Source organism: Puma concolor, chromosome D2 (assembly GCF_028749965.1).
Source record: "Puma concolor isolate L17-30 chromosome D2, mPumCon1.1.hap2, whole genome shotgun sequence".
Taxonomy (NCBI): domain Eukaryota; kingdom Metazoa; phylum Chordata; class Mammalia; order Carnivora; family Felidae; genus Puma; species Puma concolor.
Window position 1 is genome coordinate 70,537,514 of NC_141677.1, and position 19,840 is coordinate 70,557,353.

General features: G+C 45.0%; 1 protein-coding gene across 5 annotated transcripts in view; it reads left to right on the forward strand.

Moving 5' to 3' along the window:
• ACSL5 (acyl-CoA synthetase long chain family member 5) overlaps positions 1 to 19,840 on the forward strand; it is a 45,129-nt gene that overhangs the window by 2,442 nt on the left and 22,847 nt on the right. For 2 of the 5 annotated variants that reach the window (XM_086680866.1, XM_086680867.1), the window contains one exon: positions 17,810 to 17,994. In XM_086680866.1, coding sequence (XP_086536992.1) covers positions 17,810 to 17,994 — 185 coding nt within the window. Of the gene's footprint in view, positions 1 to 727; positions 861 to 1,146; positions 1,170 to 17,564; positions 17,678 to 17,809; positions 17,995 to 19,840 lie in introns of those variants that run through there. The other 3 variants (XM_086680868.1, XM_086680870.1, XM_086680869.1) reach the window with 3 other exon arrangements.

Genomic DNA, 19,840 nt, shown 5'->3' on the forward strand with positions numbered 1-19,840 from the left:
AGTGGGTTTTCCAGAAGCTGCAAGATACGAGATCAACTGGACAGCTAAGGACATACGTACTCGTTGTCTTCCTGTGGTTTCAAAAGTTCCCAGCTTTAATTGGAGGTGGAGGAGGCAGCACGATCAATTTTTTAATTTAGATTTCAAGGTGTGAAAAGGATGGGCAGCTGATTGTGTCAGAGGAAAAGAACAAAAGCTCTCCGTCTGGGTCACTGTCACTGCTGGTTCCACTGGCTTTATCAGAAGCGCTGGGGGACTGAGGCAGGTGGAGGGAGGACGGAGGTTGGAGGAGGGTGACACTGTGCCAGGTGCCCCACCATCGGGAGGGATGCAACAGCGGGCTGGACCTTCCTGTCCTGGGAGTCGAGGCGGGGAGCGGTGTCCCCTTTCTGGCATGGGTGCTCTGCTCCGGGCACCTCAAGTCAGTCCAGTTTTGTTTTGATCTTCATTTCAGGGTAGTCACTCACAGGAGCCAAGGGTGAATGGTGCGATTCGGGCTGGCTTTTGTTTCAGCCTTTAGGAGCTGGGGTTAAGGGCTTTGAAAAGGAGCCAGGCAGCTTGGCGGCTTTTCTCCTCCTGCTCAGAATGCTTCCACTTTCAGTTGTGAAAGAAAAACCAGGAAGTGAAGTCCCGGAGCACGTTAGAAAGCCTGGCCATGGCCTGACTCGGGACAGCTCACACAGGGCGCAACTGGGGACGCTGGGAGCCGAGCCATCCCTCTGCATGGATGCTCTGGAGCCAGCCTATCCTTGGAGGAACTGGGGGTGAGGGAAGAGGGACAAGGATTCTGTGCCAGGAGGAACCCGGAGCCAGGAGACCCCATTTGCAGGAAGCGCCAACAGATGCGACCCCTTCACAGGGTAAGGGGACCTTCCTGAGGGAGTATTTAGCAAGGGGTCTTGTGAGCATGGGGCAGAGGCGAGGGGCCGCCCCAACCCCCAGCTTCAGCCAGTCTAAAGCCTGCTGTGTGCCTGGCACGTGTCAGCACTCTCTCTCTCTCTCCCAGCTCTCTAATGGACACTTTTAAACTGTCCTTATCAGGAGGGGTGAAGGGAAGGGGGAATGTGGGGCATGTGGACTGGATTTTCTTTCACCTGTCTCTCTTGGAGGAGATGGACCAGAACCGAGACCTCTTCAGTTTTCATTGTGAAATTTGACTCCTTCCTATGGTGAGAGCTAATGGGTGAGGGAGGGATGGATGGTTTCTGAACGGACTTAGATCAGTTTTAAGGGGTAGGGCCACATGTTGAATCTAAGGTGAACTTCAAGGACTTGGGGGGGGGGCCCTGTGTGGGTCAGTCAGTTAAGCATCTGACTCTCGGTTTCTGCTCAGGTCATGATCTCACAGTTCACCAGTTTGAGCCCCGTGTCAGGCTCTGTGCTGACGGTGCGGATTCTGTATCTCCCTCTCTGATATCTCTCTCTCTCTCAAAATAAGTAAACTTTAAAAAAAAAAAAAAGTGAGCTTTGGGAAGGGACTCCATGGTTGGGGATTGCTACCTTCTGTGGGTATTAATCTTCTTTGGTGGTTTGAAAAGTAAGATTGAATCTATCGATCTATCGCTCCAATTTGTAGATGATTGGTATTCTCTAACAGCAGCAGAGTCCTAAAAAATAAGACAATTTAGGGGCACCTGGGTCGCTCAGTCAGTTGAGCATCCGAGTCTTGATGTTGGCTCACGACATGATCTCACAACTGTGGTGTCGAGCCCCGTGTCGGGCCTGCTCGAGACTCTGTCTCTCCTCCTCTCTCTGCCCCTCCTCCACTTGCATGAATGCTCTCTCTTAAAATATATAAACTTAAAATAATAATAAAATGTCATTTGATTTTAAAAAGATTGATTTAGGGACACCTGGGTGGCTCAGTCAGCTAAGCATCTTTCTTCGGCTCAGACGATGATTTCACGGTTTGTGGGTTCAAGCTCCACGTCAGGCTCCGTGCTGACAGCTCAGAGCCTGGAGCCTGCTTTGGATTCTGTGTCTCCCTCTCTTTCTCTCCCGGTCCCTCCCCTGCTTGTGTGTTCCCTCTCTCTCTCTCCAAAATAAATAAACTTAAAAAAAAAAGGTTTATTTAGTAAAAAATAAAAACAGAATAATTGGTTTCACCTGAACGCTTCCTTTCTACTGCAGCATGGGCGTTACTCTGTAGTGGTCCCCTCCAATTGATGACTATTTGAGATGAACACAGAATCCTCCTAGAAGAGGCATGGTCTAAATTCTTGTGGGCGTCACTTGTGTGCTTGACACAATAAAAGGAACAAAAAATTAGAACAAGGGCCACAGATATTTATAGAACAGGCGGATCATAGAGTTAAATAGATGGTAGGTAAGAAAATGCAGATGGTGGGGTCTCTAGCAAAATGCAAGGTAGATGTGCCCCCAGATAGAAACACATTCCAACTTAATTTAAAACAACAACACACCGCTAAGGCCAAACAGAATATTTCAGCCAGGTATTTGGCTAGGTCCTGACCTAACATAGTCTTCTCTCTCTGGCTATATTCTAACAGTTCAGGGCAAAAACACCTACTATAATATTAGTATATGATCGAATGCCTCTGTGCTAAACATGCAGTGAGGGCCACAGATTCTATAGAGAGGCTCGGGGTCTGAGAATGAATGGAGAAGAGGAAGATGAGGCCAGTTAGAGTTAAGCACCAGCTCATAATAGCTGCTCTTAACATTTCATTAAGGCAACCTTATGACCTGGATGGTTTCACCGTCTTACAGCTGAGAGAATTGGCTCAGGGAAATAAGTAGCTTTTCCAACATCAGAGATCGAAGCTGTCTGTGTGACACGAAAAACCATGGTCCAACCAGTCAGCTGCAGAGTTAGCCTTTCTTCAGATCTCTTAGAAAATTGCATTCGTGAAAAGGTTTTCCTGTGTGGTGACCTGGGCAGATCTTGACTTCACATACTTATTAATGCTTCTCAGGTTGACATTTTTCTAGAACTGCCAATGTTACAGCTACCGTTCGTTGACTGTTTCCTATGGGGCAGGGCTGGGCTTAGTCTTGGTGGGGTTATCTTTTAATCTTTGAAACGGTCCTGGGAGGCAGGTGGGTTGTTTCGCAGATGGGGAAACTGAGGCTTACAAGTACAAAAACTGGACACACTTAAGGAAAGGTAAAAACTGGGATTTGAATCCTGGCTCGTGTAGTACCGAAGGGCAAACTGTGCCTCCGTTCCAGTGAGTCTGGTCTAGTTTAGTGATGAAAGAACCAGAAACTGGGAGAAATCTCTCTTTCGAAAATCCTTCCCATTCAAATCCATAGACAAAGAAAGCAGATTGGTGGGTGGTGCCAGGGACCGGGAAAGGAATCGGGAGTACCTGCTTAATGGGCCCAGGGTTTCCTTTAGGGGTGATGAAAGTATTTTGGAACTAGATAGAAGTGGTTGATTCCACAAAACTGTGAATGTACTAAATGCCACAAAATTATTCACTTTATTTAAAAGAAATTGTTTTTTGATGTATTTTTTTTTTGGAGAGAGAGAGACAGAATGCAAGTAGGTGAGGTGGAGGGGCAGAGAGAGGGGGAGACCCAGAATCCGAAGCAGGCTCCAGGCTCTGAGCTGTCAGCACAGAGCCCAACTCGAGGCTCGAACCCACGAACCGTGAGATCAGGATCTGAGCCGAAGTCGGACGTTTAACTGACCGAGCCACCCAGGCGCCCCCTCTCCCTGAAATTACTCACTTTAAATGGTTGATGGTATGTGAACTGCACCTGGGAAAAGAAAAAACAATCCTCTTGTCTCTGGGAAGGTGACTTACCAAACCAGGATTTGGCAATTGTTTACTAACCAGGAATGAAGTTTCTGTCCTGTCTGTTTCCTATTTTTGGCCAGTAGATGCATGGACCCTCGGCTGGGGTGCAGTCTGAGGTGGTTCTCATGCGTGGCAGCACCCTGCAAGGGGGACCTGTCCCCAGCAGCCCTGAGTCAGCCGTCATTGTTCTCAGCACACCTGCTGTAAATACTTCCAGGTCTTTATCTCTTTTAAGCAACCATGCCTCTGCATCGAAAAAGGGCTCTCTCACTCACTCTTCCCCAGGACACAGGGCCTGATAGTTCCTAGGCTCTTAATCCATGATGTCTCAATAAATACATGAGATTTGGAGTTTGGAAGGCGAAGCAGCCCCTGTACTTCTGTGGTCAGGCCATAGTATTGACCCTCTTTGGGGGAGCTGGTAGCCAAACTCTGGGTCTCCGTGGGTCAGTCTCCTCTAGGATGTGTGAAGTGGTGGGTAGCTGTGGAAGAGGATGCAGGGGTGGGGTAGGCTCGGAGGAGATAGCTGGGTCAGAATTCAGAGGTGCATCATGCCCTCTGCAACGAGAAATCCTTCGTTTAAATAGAAACGAGGAGTTGCTAAGACCTTGGCTCACAAGGTGGAGGGCAGTGACAATATGAAGGTCTTGGTTTCTTCTCCTTCAGGAAGCCTCCGGGTAGGACACCTGGTACTTGGCCAGGAGTCCGGAACAGAGGGAAGCGGAAGTGGGAAAGAGATCCCGGCTTCCTGAGGACCTCTCATGACCAGCAGTGCCTAGAGGGCTCCGTATACAGTACCCCTTTTAAGTAGGAACGATTACCTGTCCCCTTTTGCGTGCAGTTGAGGGAAACTGACGCCATTGACTTTATGTAGCTATCCCCAGGGCCACGCGAGGGGTAGGGCTGTTGCTCTGGCACCTGGAAGGGCAATGGCCTTGAAAGTTTGTTGCTGTAAATGAGACTGTTGGCCATAAAGCTTATTGTTTGCACTTTGAATCCGGTGACTTACGACCGGCGGCCAACCAGGTAATTTGAGGGCTGACTCTGCAGGAGCTCTGGCAGGAAGGCCCCTTTCACAGAGTTTCAACTCACTGTTTTTCTCCTGCATGGGTGATGGGGGCCTAGCACTTTGTCCAGACTATCTTTTTACAGGCTCTCTTATCAAGTCCCGTGAACTTCTGGTGCTGATCCTCCTGACCCCCGTTCTCATAATGAGCAACACACTTGGGAAGCCTTGAGGGGTGTTTGTTGAGACAAGGTTTTCCTCAGGGTAGGGCTGCTGGGCTGTGGTTTGTTGGTAGATTAAGGTTGACTGTGTCAATCTGAGACCCAGATTGGGGGTCAGCCTATGGGTGGCTCAACCATCCTATGGTGTCTTCATGGACCGAGTTAAGAGGCTTGTGGTATTTAATGTAATGAGGGCTTTTTTGTTAAATCCTACTCAACAGGGCAAGGCCTGGCACCCTAGGGCTCTCTGGTATTTATGAACTGAAATGGCTCTAGTTGAGTTGTATAGAATCTCCACCAGGCACCAGATACTGTCACCTTCAGTCTTCTTGAGGCTTTTTCTCCCCCACCTTCCTTTCAACTCAAGAGGGATCCTCTACCTGCATCAGAAACACCCCTTCACTATTTCCCTTCCCCAGGTATCATGCTTGTCCCACATCAGCACCTTTAGTCATACTCTACCTCTGCCCCCACATCTGGGTGTTCCCCTCCCCTCCCTTCTCTGTGGAAAAAAAACCGGAGAGACAGAGATGACAGTTGAGAAAGATGGTTTGGTGACAGAATCATGGTTAGAATCCTAGTTGGGGACTTATTAGCCACTGGCCTAATTGGTGGGGTCATCCTCCTTGATTGACCCTGGAAATGACACCACTGGCCATAAACCTAGGAGATTGAGAGCCACACATCCTTGAGAGTCTAGTCTCCACACAGCCCCCTTCACCTAGTCCAGTCTACACTTGCGTCTCCCACACTGAATCCTTCTGTAAGTGTGTTCAATAGGCTCTTGGCAGGGGGTAGGTCTTCTAAGTGTTTCTCTGCACATGGCAAAGTGCTGGGCACACAGTTGGTCCAAGACCTTTGTTTTCCTTTTTAAAACAAAATATGTAATTTTATAAATAAAGTATAGAGGGTAAATCTCTCTCTTGCCACATGGACCTCTCCAGTTCACCAGATTCTGCCAAGACTGGTGTATATGCCATTAAGCATTTGTTTACTGCCTGGGGAATTGGTTTTATCTCCTCCTTGACTGTGAAGTCCCAGCGTGCTTTCCGCACGCCGAACACACTGCCTGGCACATAGTAGGTGCTCAAATATTCAAATGCTTGTAGAATGAGTGACCCTTGAGCTCCTTCAGGTCAAGCTGCTTGGTGTGGTCAATGTCATGGCATGTGGCCCCTGGCTGTGGCGTTTCGGAAGAGGGCTCAGCCACCTCTGCTCCATCTGTGTGTGTAGGAGCACATTGGGTCCTTGTAGGACTGAATGCTGCAACCTGTTTCCTTCAACAGATGTTCCTCCCTCGTTCTCTCCTCTGAACTTGTGCCATTGGTAAGCAAAAGGAACAAGTGACTCGCTGGGACCTAGAGGGTTCCTGCTGGACCTCAGGCTCTGTGCAGGGTGTAGTAGACCCTGAAGGCTCAGACAGCTACTGCCTGGGAACACTCACAGCCAAGGCGTCCACTGAGTCACAGGAAGCTTTCCCGAGGCCCAAACCTCAGGATAGAACGGAGCCGCCTCCGATTCGTACAAGCCTCCTGAGCTCTGGTTCCTGGAGCTTTCCCTGTGTGATTCAGCAGCAAAGATATTACCCATGGATATGCATTAAAAACATCCTGATTTATTTATAGCGTGCTTGCTCGCAGGCCAGGAAAACCATTTCAAGCCTAACCCTCCCCCTCTCCCTGCCAGCTGCCTTACAAATTGGAGTTGTTGGCTATGGCCTAGCATTTGGGCGGGGAAGGGCAAGGCGTGTGACCTTGATCTCGCTTTCCTGTTTTAATTAAACACTCACAGAATATTTCCATGCTGTGGAAATGACCGTTCAGTCACCCCCCGGGACTTCATAGGGGTCCCCTTTGGGAATACAGTCTCCCTGCTCTGTCCTGCCTGACCCCGTGGAGAGGAGGCGGCCCTCTGCCGTCTGCCTGGGGACATCACCTGGTGTGTGTGCCTCCGAGCACACTGGGTGCCAGGCCCCAGATGGAGAGAGCGGTCTGTGTCTGGTGACCTGGAACTGCTTGCTGGAGAAGGCTGGCGCGAGTGGTGGCCTGAGCACCTGGGCAGCGGTGACTGGCTGGAAAGTCAACTGCCATCTCCTAGGTCAGGATCTTACACCAGCCTCTTCTCGGCTCCTTGCAGTGAATGTTGAAAGGTGCCCTTTCAGGGCCCCTTTTGGCCCTGTGACTCAAACTTCACCTTTGCTCTCTTTATCTGTTAAATGGATGAAAAACGTTTCCACCCCCAGCGCTGCTGTCCGAACCGGCTCACTCTGTGGCTAAGAGGATTGCACACAATGCGAGCGCTCAGAACGGCCGCGTTCAGTGTGGCTTTGGTGGTGGGAAGGCTGCACTTGCAGAAATGAAGCTGAGGCCACGTTCTCAGGCACATGCACATGAAATGTCAACAACCGAGATGGTGGAACTTTCTCGATCAGCTGCCTCAGGCCGAGGTGGGGTCATTTGGAGCTCTTGTTTGTTCTTGGGTTTTTGCTCCTCTTTTTTAAAGCAGTAAAGCACGCGTATTTCACGTTAAACAGCGCCTACTCTCAAGTTACCTTCTTCATGAGACTTGCTTGAAAACTTAACCCTTGCTGTCCACAATCCTCTTCCCTGATTCTATTTTTTTTTTAATTCCATATACTATGCAATCTAGTCATTGGTCAGACTTGTCAAACTCCCCGAGAAAATACAACCCCACAAGGGCAGGGTTTTCACTGCCATGTCCCCAGCACCTGGAATGACACCAATATACAGTCAAGCCCTTAAATATCTCTTGGCTGAATGATTGAATACTTGAAATTTTCAGGGAAAATCCACTCATGATTTCTCTTCTTCCATACAGCCTTTCATATGAGGAATATACTTTCAGAAACACAAACACATAGGCATTTGTCCAAGTGTGGGTTTTTTTTTTCTTTCTACTCAGTAATGTATCATAGAGCCCTTTCCACATCAGTACATACAGATCTGCTTTATTCTTTATAATACCTGCCCAGAGCACACTGTGTGACAGTGCTCTGATTTATTTGGTTACTCTCCTATCAAGGTAGGCTTTCCTGGTCTCCCGCATTATAACAAAAAAAAAAAAAAAAAAAAAAAATCCTGTAGATGTAACAATAGTGAACAGAATAGTTGATACTTGATTCTATATACCAGGCACTGTTCTAAGTACTTTACAGGTACATTAACTCCTTTAATCACGAAGAAGATATTTTAATTGCCATTTTACAGATGAGAAACCACACAGGGGCACCTGGGTGGCTCAGTCGGTTGAGCATCCAACTTCAGCTGGGGTCATGATCTCGCTGTTTGTGAGTTCGAGCCCCGTGTCAGGCTCTGTGCTGACAGCTCAGAGCCCGGAGTCTGCTTCAGATTCTGTGTCTCCCTCTTTGTCTCTCTCTGCCCCTCCCCAGTTCGCACTCTGTCTCTGTCTGTCTCTGTCAAAAATAAAGATTAAAAAAAAAATTTTTTTTTTTTTTTTTTAAAGAAACCACACAGAGGTTATCTAACGCAGGTAACAAAGACATTCACACAGGGTAGGAGACCAAGTAATCTGACTCGGAGCCCACATTCCTAACCAGTACCTTGAATAGCCATTTGTAATATATTTTATAGAACTGATGTCTTTCTACAGGATGAGTCACTAGTAGGGTCATTAGTTCAAAGGGCACACGTTTTAAATTGTGTTAGAAGGCAATGAGCACGTCTTTAAGGAGACTGCACCTAATTTACGTTTCCCTAACAGTGCATTTTACAGTATTTCATCTTTGCTACTCTTATGGGTGGGGGAAAAGACATTTCATTTAAATTTGCATTTATTAAATGATAAGCAAAGATGAATGTCTTTCTCATAAATAATGTTTTGCTGTGAACATTCTGGTTGTGACCTTTGCTTTGTGTTTTATTGTGTTTGTTGTGTTTTGTTTTTTGTTGACTTCTAAGCATTCCTTATTGAGGAAATGAGCTCTTTAGATAGGCAAAGTATTTGATACTTTTCCCAGTTTATCTTTGTCTCTGGTATCTTTCCTGCAAGGCAAATATTTTTAAAAATTTTATGTAAGCTTGCCAACATTTTCATTTACAGCTTCTAGGCTTTGTGTCTATCTCAAGTCTTCCTCCTACCAGAATTATAAAAAGAAAACATTCTCTCATACTTTTTATCCCCAAATACTCTTACGGTTGTCATTGTTTCATATTTAAGTCTTTGATCCATCTTGAGCTAATTTTTGTTGGGGGGGTAAGACAGTGATCAGCTTGATGTCTTTTCTCTGAATGGCTAGCCAGTTGTCTTGATACTTTTAAGTGAAAAAAATCTATCTTTATTTGAAATGCAATTTAGTATATGTGAATATATCCCCTGGGAGTTTCAGGATCATTTTGTTCAGAGTTTCGTGTATTCATGATCAATAGAAAACTTCTCTAGCTCTATCAGAAGCAAATGTGGTAATGTTGAACTCTCTAGTCTCCCCCCCCCCAGCCCCAATTCCTGTTGGTTTTCAAAACTTTTCTGATTCTTGGGGCACCTGGGTGATTCAGTCGGTTGAGCCTCTGACTCTTGATTTTGGGTCAGGTCACGATCCCATAGTTGGTGGGTTTGAGCCGGGCATCAAGCTCCGTGCTGACGGTGTGGAGCCTGCTTGGGATCTCCGTCGCCCTCTCTCTGCCCTACCTCTGCTAGTGCTTGTCTGTTCTCAAATTAAATAAACTCTAAAAAAAAATTTCTGACTTTTATTAATACGCTTTATTTTTCTGGGTGGACTTTATTTTTTTTAATTTTTTAAATGTTAATTTTGAGAGCGAGAGACAGAGTATGAGTTGGGGAGGAGCAGAGAGAGAGGGAGGCACAGAATCCAAAGGAGGCTCCAGGCTCTGAACTGTCAGCACAGAGCCTGCTACGGGACTCGAACTCATGAACCATGAGATCATGACCTGAGCCAAAGTGGGAGGCTTAACAGACTGAGCCACCCAGGCACCCCTCTGGGTGAACTTTAGAATCAACTTTTCATTTCCCAAGTAATTCTGTTGGTTCTTATTAAAGTTACATTAAATGTATAGATACATTTAGGGATACGGGGTCCTCTTGACTATCTCAAGCATGCGTTTCCAGTTTTCAAGCCTTTCTTATGTCCCTCAGATCTAAACTTTTTAAACAGAGACTTTACACATTTATTCTTTTTAAAAAAATGTTTATTTTTAAGAGAGAGAAAGAGAGAGATGGTGAGTGGAGAAGGGGCAGAGAGAGAGGGAGACATAGAATCTGAAGCAGGCTCCAGGGTCCGAGCTGTTATCAAGGAGCCCAACGCAGGGCTCAAACCCATGGACCACAAGATCATGACCTCAGCCGAAGTTGGACGCTTAACCGACTGAGCCACCCAGGCGCCCCTACACATTTACTCTTATATATGCTATTGTGAATGACTTTTCCCCCATTACTTTTGAATCAGCTATTTGCATGAAATAAAGGAAAGCTATTGAGTATCTAGCTACCAATTTGGTACCTAGCCACGTTATTGAATTATTTCATGGCTTCTAATTGCCTCTTATTTCCTTAGAGAGTTTTTAGGACTCCCCTCTCAGCTGTTTTTTTTTTTTTTAATTGGGAAATATGACAACAAATTTTATCTCAGATATAACCGAATGTTGGCCCTTCTGACCTTTACATCATTTTAAACAGCATGAGTAGCTGAGATTGACCCTCTTTTGAAGTCAGTGCTTTTCCAATATCAGGGTTTTCTGACTGTTTAAGGTTTAAGAAACAGGATCATATCTTTTATTTCTCAAAAGCAGAAAACTATATTTGATGCAGAAGAGTAAACTGGTGTAAGAAAAGGTGGAAAACCCTTAGCTCCAGACCTCTGAAGATACTGGGTGAATGGTCTTGAAATAGAATGCACATCTGCTTCATGTTCACTGCATATTAAGGAAAAGTTATTTTCATGAAGCTATTTGTATGTTTGTAACGCTCTGTTGACCTTTTGCCATTACTTTGGAATTTGTCTAGAAATATTAACTATGTGATTAAGAACTGAGGTGGAAGCTTCCTACATTGGAGGGGGAGGCAGGGATTTAGGGAAACTAACAATGGAGCCTGGGCAGGTGATTTAAAGCCCAACTAAGAAAGCATAACTTTCATATACAGCCTCCTAAATAACACACAGGCCCCTCTGGAGTCATTATGAGTCGTAAAGGCTTGTGACCTAGTCCCTAGAAGAAACTAAGTGATTCAGTACAGAAGAATGTGTTAACTAATTGGGAATAAGAACCTGGGGACTCTGGTCTCCCTTTTAATGAGCTCTCTATCACCACAAAATGAGTCCATACATGTAGGGGAACAGAGAAACCAATTAAATCCAAATTAGTATACTATTCTAGAAGGTAGATTTTTTTTCCCCAAAAGCTTATGATTGCAATTTATATCTCATTACCACACAGAAAATAGTTAGTTCTTCAGGCCTAAAAGCAAAGATAATTTGCCTTATTGTTCTTTGACACAATTATTTTTTCTAGGCTGGATTTCCTGCTCACTTACTACTGTAGATGACATCATTTGATAAGATTCATCTTGTAGAGTCTTTCAAGCTCAGAGGTATATACTCATCCTGAGTAGTCCTGGGTATGTGTTAGAAATGCCTCCTTTTCACCCCCTACCATTCCTAACCCAATACTGTGCCAAATACTGATATGGGAGTACCTATCTCAATATTGGCCAGAGTGACTTTTGATGATCTAAGATTTGGGAGTTTGAGTTTTAGGAAGGGAAACGTGGTCTAACAGAGGATTTAAAGCAGACAGTTCTAAACCAGAAAACTGGCCATTTATTCAAGAACCACTCATCAAAAGCTAACTATGTGCCAGAAATGGTGGAGGCATTGGAGATACAATAGTGCACAAAACAAAAATCTCTGTTCTAGTTAGAACATCAGTTCAGTAGGGACAATGGATGATAAGGGACTAGGACTATTTCAGATAGTGAACAGTATCATGGAGAAGAGAAAGCAAGGTTCTGTGGTAGTGACTGGAGTGGAAAAGGCAATATTAAGTAGGGTGATCAGAGAGAGTAAGTCTCTGAGGAGGTGACGTTTGAGTTGAGGCCCAGCCTATAAGTATTACACACTGTTTCAGATCCGGGGAATAGTGTTTCAGGCAAAGGGAAGAGCAAATACAGAAGCTTGAAGGGAATTGACATATGGGTGGAAACCTGAATTCATGTAGGAAAAATAAGATCTTTCAAAGAAAAGGGACTACAAAACAATATTTGTAAGTTGAAGATAACCTGAAAGCTTCATGGCAATAAACATAGTTGACCAAAAACTAGAATAGTAGAAGGGTCCATCTGGGGACTTCATTCACAGAAAATGAGACTTCATGAAGAAATGGTGGCCCAAATCCTCAAAGGAGCAAAACTCTGAGCTGAATATGGGGTAGTCATAACCTAGACACGGGGGCTGGTCCTGGGAGCTTGCAAGCAGGTATAAAGGTGGAAGGTATCCTTCAGCTAGCTTGGGAACTAAATGTGTCAGGAGCCAGGAGACGAGTGACTTCATACCACAGAGGAGGGAAGACCCTGGAGGGAGCCAAGGGGAGGACTGGGGACAAATGGACATGCTGGTGTAAGGGACTACAGCATGTCACTATCACCACGTCAAAAAGTGAAGGAAGCTCTCCACCTGGGGCCATCCTAACCATTTTAATGTGTAGTATGGCTTGCTCAACAATCTGTAGATGACCTGGAACAGGCACTCCTACGTACGGTGTAACACAGCTCTCTTTCCTCTTTGCCACCGTCACACTTTCCCCTCCTCCATTCCTTCCCAAATAGTGATATAAAGAGAGAAGGAAATGCCGCCGCATCAACTCCTTGTGGAGGGTTCCACGGAATGACTGAACCAGAAGTGTCATTTGAGTGACAAAGGACACGTGACAAAAGAGACAGTAGATTTTCTCCTCATTTACTTGAATGTATCTGGAAATTGTAATGGATTCATTCTAAAGGTTGGGATGATAACCAGAGCTTCCCAGTTCAGTAGTGGTGTAGCCCAAAGGTTTTACCATCTCTTGGGCTCTCAGCTTCTCCCAACTGAACAATGAGAGAGTTACGTGATATAGTTGCAAATCCTCTCTGGCACTAGCATCATAAGGTTAAAAATATGTGTATGTCTTAAGAAGGCTATCCAGACTACTGAATGGGAGCAGGGGAACCTGGGTCGCTCAGTTGATAGAGCATCTGACTCGATCTCAGGGTCACGAGTTAAGGCCCACACTGGGCTTAGAGCCTACTTAAAAAAAAAAAAAAAAAAGAAAGAAAGAAAGAATGGGAGAAAATATTGGCAAATCATATATCTGATAAGGGTCTAGTATCCAGAATATGTAAAGCACTCTTACAACTCAACAACAAAAAGACAAACCACCCAATTTAAAAATGAGCAAAGGACTGTAATAGATCTTTCTTCACAGAAGAAATACAAATAGTCCACAAGCATATGAAAAGATGTTCAACGTCATTAGTCATTAGGGAAATGGTATTTCATACCTAGTGGGATGGCTATTATCAAAACCCCCCAGAAAATAGTAAGTGTTGGTGAGGATATAAAGAAATCAGAACTGTCTTTTGCTGTTTGGAATGTAAAATGGCACAGCCATTGTGGAAGACATTTTGGTGGTTCTTCAAAAGGTTTAAATGTAAAATTACCATGTGACCCAGTAATTCCATTTCTAGAAATTTACCGTAAAGAACTGAAAATAGGTATTCAAGCAAAATCTGCATACAAATGTTCATAGCACTGGTCACCATTGCCAAGATGTAGGAACAATCCCGATATCTACCAGCTGATGAATGAATCTGTAAAATGTCTGTCTACACAATGGAATGTTATTCAGCCATAAGAAATGAAGTATTAATACATGCTATAACGTGGATAAACCTTGTAAATATGCTGAGAAATGTCAGACACAGAGAGTCCCATATAGACGATTCATTTATGTGAAATATTAAGAATTTGTAAGTCCATAGAAACAAAGTACATCAGTGGTTGCCAGGGGCTGAGGAGGAAGGGGAGAGGGGGACTAACTGCTTAAGGGGCACTTGGGTTTTGTTTTTTTTTTTTTTTTTGCGTGATGAAAATGTTTTGGACCTAACTAGACGTGATGGTTGTACAACATCATGAATGTACTAAATGCTGCTGAATTGTACATTTTATTTAAAAAAAAAATTTTTTTTTAACATTCATTTAGTTTTGAGACAGAGAGAGACAGAGCATGAACAGGGGAGGGGCAGAGAGAGAGGGAGACACAGAATCTGAAACAGGCTCCAGGATCTGAGCTGTCAGCACAGAGCCCGACGCGGGGCTCGAACTCACGGACCGTGAGATCATGACCTGAGCCGAAGTCGGACGCTTAACCGACCAAGCCACCCAGGCGCCCCTGAATTGTACATTTTAAAACGGCTGGGCGCCTGGGTGGTTTAGTCGGTTAAGCGTCCGACTCTTGGTTTCAGCGCAGGTCATGATCTCACAGTTCAGTTTGTGAGGGGCTGACAGCATGAAGCCTGCTTGGGATTCTCTGCCTCCCTCTCTTTCTGCTCCTCCCGCCCCCCCCCCCCCACCGCTCTCAAAATAAATAAACTTTTAACAATGTGGAGAGGCAGAGAGGAGCTGTCTGATATTCTGCACATGTCCTATTTGAGTTCAATATCTGATTTACAATAGCAAACAAAGTGAGTAAGCTATTTCACTTGACAGATATATCTCTCAGTGTCTTCTGCAAATAAAATCCCTTGCCAATGCAAGCAAGGTACCTCATTCTCCTGAAGCTGTGGGCTTGGCTTTCATAAGTATCTCCCTTGTTTGTATCCAAGTGGCCAGTCTCATCACATCTGTGGGCTGTATAACTTCAGTATGTCTGAAAGGAAGGCTTAAGAATTGACAGACCATGGTCCAGATTAATCCAGATGTCTTTTTGTTCATCCCATACCAGACTCTTACTGCTTGGGCCTGTAGTTAAAATTGAGGATTCGTAAAAATCCAGTGTGCTAGGTTTTCTAGGGAGAACAAAATCTGATGATCTCATGATCGTGGGTTCACATTACCGTGTGGTAACAACCAGCCCGGGTCGACAGCAGGTGCTGACTTTGCTCTGGTCATGGGTTCTGTCTCTCTCTTTGCCTCTCTCTGTGCTGTCTGCCCAACTCTTCGACCACCCTCCTCCCCACATCCCTGGCTGCCACCTGCCACAGAAATTTCACCTCTAGCCCTTCTTTTGAAGACAACATTTGCAAAATCTCTTGTTAAAATGTAAATCTGCCGTCTGCAAGAAGGGAGCCAAAGTCCTCAGTGTGACAGGCTGTTCTCATAGGTGAGAAGGAGAGTGAAGGTAAGAATCTCTTAATTTGAAGGTGAGATTAGGACAGAGGAGAGAATCCCAGATCAGAAGCTATTAGCTTGTGGCAGTGTCCCCAAGCTCAGGAACCAGGCTGGCGGTGGCAGGATGGGTGAGCACAGAGCAGGTCTCTCCTCGCTTCAGCTCTGCTACCTGCTTTGTCAATTTCATAATTTTCCCTGGGGCGGCCCCGCCTCCCCGCCTGGGGTGGCTGGCTCTTGAACACATTCTGTCGCCCCGAGTGCCACTTCACAAGTCCAGGACAGGCTGGATTCTAAAAATCCCAGCTCTCACAATCCTGGCAGGCGGTCACAGTAGGTAGCACCACCAGTCCTTATGTGACCTAGCACCTGTGGGGCCTTGCCTTTGTTTTTATTTTGTCGTCTTTTTCTTCCCCTAAACACAATGTGGAAGACACCAAGGAGTTGGGGACAGTCATCCCAGTCTCTGGAAGGTCAGTTTTCCTCCATAAAATGGCTCCAAATTCAGGTAATAGCCAATCAGGGAGCAGAAAAATGCTAAGATGGCTGAAGCATTCTTGTGACCATGCCTGCTCCCACACACAATTCCTGAGCTCAGTTAGCCTTTGCTGGGGTGGAGGGAGAAAGTTCCAGACGCCAGCTAATGGCAGCAGCCCCAAAGTTCTCAGAGTTCTCAGGGCAACTATGATCTTTATCTGATAAAACTTGTTCTCTCAGGCTTGCTTTGTTCTCTCAATTTTAAAGTGGGAATGTTTGGTCTCATCTCTGAGATACTATTCCATAGGGCCCTGCAGTAAACTTTTTTTTTTTAATAGAATTTATTGTCAAATTGGCTTACATACAACACCCAGTGCTCATCCCAACAAGTACCCTCCTCAATGCCCATCACCCACTTTCCCCTCTCTTCCACACCCCCACCGTCAACCCCCAGTTTGTTCTCTGTATTTAAGAGTCTTTCATGGTTTGCCTCCCTCTCTGTTTGTAACTATTTTTTCCCTTTCCCTTCCCCCGTGGTCTTCTGTTAAGTTTCTCAAGATCCACATATGAGTGAAAACATATGATATCTGTCCTTCTCTGACGGACTTATTTCACTCAGCATGATACCTTCTAGTTCCATCCACGTTGCTGCAATGGCATGATTTCATTCTTTCTCATTGCCAAGTAGTATTCCATTGTATATATAAACCACATCTTCTTTATCCGTTGAATCTTAGAGGTGACAGTAAAGGCAATTCAGAATTTGTGTTCTTGAGAACACTCAGATGTTCCTTTGCCGTCACCTCTACGGTTCCAGCCAGATTCAGTCTCTTTGAACCCCAAAGCTAGACTCGGGATGAAAGAGGGGTTTTGCAGATTTTTATGGGGAAGCGGCAGCAGGAAATGCTGAGTGAACTTGGACAAGTCACTTTCCCTTGGGAGCTCCGATTTGCTTATCTGTAAAATGCTATGTCATGACATTGGTTGGATTAAATTCCATGATTTTTGCAAACAATCCAGTCTGAAAACTGTGAGGCAAGAGATGGAAGAGATGGCCTTAGCCAGAGTAAATTCCTAGGACTTGCCCAAACACTAGCTCCTTCTACTAGAGCAGTTTGAAGCCAGACATCGCTAGAAGCTACAAGAAAAGCTGGGTTGGGGAAAAAGCTTTGCTGCTTTCAGTTCCCTGAGATCTCCTCCTGGCCTCAATCTTCAGTGCTCACTTGCTACCATGCATCAGGTGCATTTTCCAGCACCCTTTCCATGTTCCTGGCTGACATTGCCTCCAGTAAAAATGGTTTCTCCAAGGCTCCCTGGAGGAAAGGGCATTGGACACAGCAAGCTGAAATGCTGTTGATCCCTGAGACTCTCCCGATGCTTCAAGAAAGAAAGCAATGAGCAAGGTGTAGCTGGTCAGCAGGAAATGTCATTCATGCAGAAAGCTTGATTTTTAAAATCTGCTCTGTCACCTCTACAGAGGTTCCCTGTTCTGTTTGTTTTATACTAGAAAAATCCAGCCAGAAGAGTCCTTCCTGACCCTCGGTCTGGCTGGGCAGGAGAAGCTCTCCAGAGTGCCCTCCTCTGACAACCGGCTTAGTTTGGATCCAGAAAGGCTTCTTCTAGGCCCTGTTGGGCCAAAAAACAAAAAGGCAATCATTTTGCAAAATTGTCTAGGAAATGATTAAATGTTAAATGTTTCCTTTAATGCTTTCTGCCTTGTGGAAGGACAAGTCAAGTTGTGGCCAGGCGGGGTGGGGGGCGGGTAGAGAATGCACTGTATTATTTTCAACTTTGCTAAAGTAAACAGTAAGAGAAATTCTGTCCCGAGAGAGGTCCAACCCTGGTTTGTTGGAGGGTTAGAAGTGCGCGAGTGCATGCGTGTATGTGTGTGGGTCCTTTTGTAAACGCGACTATCGAGTAAAAAAAAAATATATATGGCCATTTTCTCTAACTTTTTCTTTCTTCTTTCTTTTCTTTTTTTTTTAAGGCCTGAATTTCCTGCTGCTATTCACAAAGATGCTTTTTATCTTTAACTTCTTGTTTTCTCCACTTCCAACTCCGGCACTCATCTGCATCCTGACCTTAGGAACTGCCATCTTCCTGTGGCTGATCAACAGACCGCAGCCAGTCCTTCCTCCTGTGGATTTGAACAACCAGTCGGTGGGAATCGAGGTAACTGACCAATCCTCTTTCTAGTTTGATCAAGCGCAAAATGTAATCCAAGTCCTTGGCATAACTCAGGAGGAGAATCAGGTATAGCGTTGGAAAGGAAGCCTTTTAGGTTAACCATCGCCAGAAAATCTACAAATTTCAACTTCTATTACCGGCGTACTTTCTTTTTAACAGCCATAAAACCACAGCTAGGTTTTAGGATGCTAATAATCTGGATCAGGGTTGGTCAACTACAGCCCGTGGGCAGAATCCACCTTTATGTGAGCAACTAGCCAGCTAAGAATGGTTTTTACATCTTTTAAGAGATGTTAACCAAATAAAAAGAGATGTGCGCCACGAAGCCCCAAGTTTTTACTATGTAGCCCTCTATGGGAAAATTTTGCTGACCTGTTATCTAGGTGATAGAGCCAGTGTTGGTGGCAGGAGAAAGCCGTCATTGAGATACCTAATACCTGAGAATGGTAAAGAAGTTATTTCCTGAAGTTAAATTCTGGCTTTGGGTCCATATTCATTCTTAAAACTGGCAGAAGCTGAAGAGGGCTTTTTGCCTCAATTCCCCAACTTTCAGCAAGTCACACAGCTTCCTACCTCTCTGAGCAAAGGCAGAGCTCCCAGAATGTTCTCTTCCTCATTTTTCACATTCATTCCTTTTCAGAGAAGAAAGCATTTTTGTTCCTTTATAAGGCTAACCTCTTCTGATCGTTTCAGGAACTTCTTTCCTCTACTCGAGAATCTCCTCCAAGCTGCCTCCACTCTCCGCCACCCCCGCTTTTATCCTGGGATGTTTGCACATTCTTCGTTGACATCTTCCTATGCTGCTCATCCCACAGCTTCAGATCACCACCTCCTTTCAATCCTCCCGTTTTCCACCAGAGTTCTTTAAGAATAGCCTGTCGATGTCCTTTTCTGACCATTGACCCGCTGAGATCTCACCTGTGTTACTACCATCTCCCCAAACTCCTCTGGCTCACGCATAACCTAACTTCAACATTCAATGATTTCTCCTTCAGCCTTCCTCTCACTTGACTTGAGAATTCATCTTTCTTAAAACTTCTCTTTTTGTCTTTCATAATATCCTTCAGTGAGATCTCTTCCTAATTGCAAGATAGTCTTTGTCACTTAGCTTCTTTCCTCCCCCTCGTCTAGAGTTTCCATCTCACCATCTCTTGATTTCTCTACACAAGGGTTGGTGAACACGTACCTAAAAGGTTATGACACCTGAATCTAACTTTCTAGTTCTGAAATCTCCCCAGTTCCAGTCCATCTCAGTGACACTCAAATTCAGCAACTCTCTATATTTCATAGCTTCTCCCTTATGCACACACACACACATTTTCCTGTTTCCCCTTCTGCTCTCAGTTAAGTGCATCTCTTCTCATCCAGTTACCAAAAGTTGAGTCTGAATCATCTTTCCTTCTTCCTTCTTCCTTATAAACAAAGAGTTAAGACCCTATCTTCCTTTGCTAGACAGGGAACTTTGTTGTTGACGTCTTGAGTTAATGTGACATCTCCTGGAAATCTTCCCTGATGCTCTAGACTAAGTTAGATCTCTTGTTATAACCTCATGTGTTATCCCCTGTACTTTTTTGGCCCTTTTCTCGGCAGTAACTTACATTTTTAGGCATATCCCCAGCCACAATACCATCCCTCTTTAACACCTCGCTCTCTAGCTATCCACCAGGCTTGGCAATGTGTCTTCTCACCTCTGTGTCTTTATCCAGACCATTTCTTCACTCTGAATTGTTCTCCTTTTCCTCCCCTCTACCAAAGTTACCAAACTATAACTTTTTGGTAGGGGCATCTGTGTGGCTCAGTTTGCTGGGCCTCCAACTTCAGCTCAGATCAT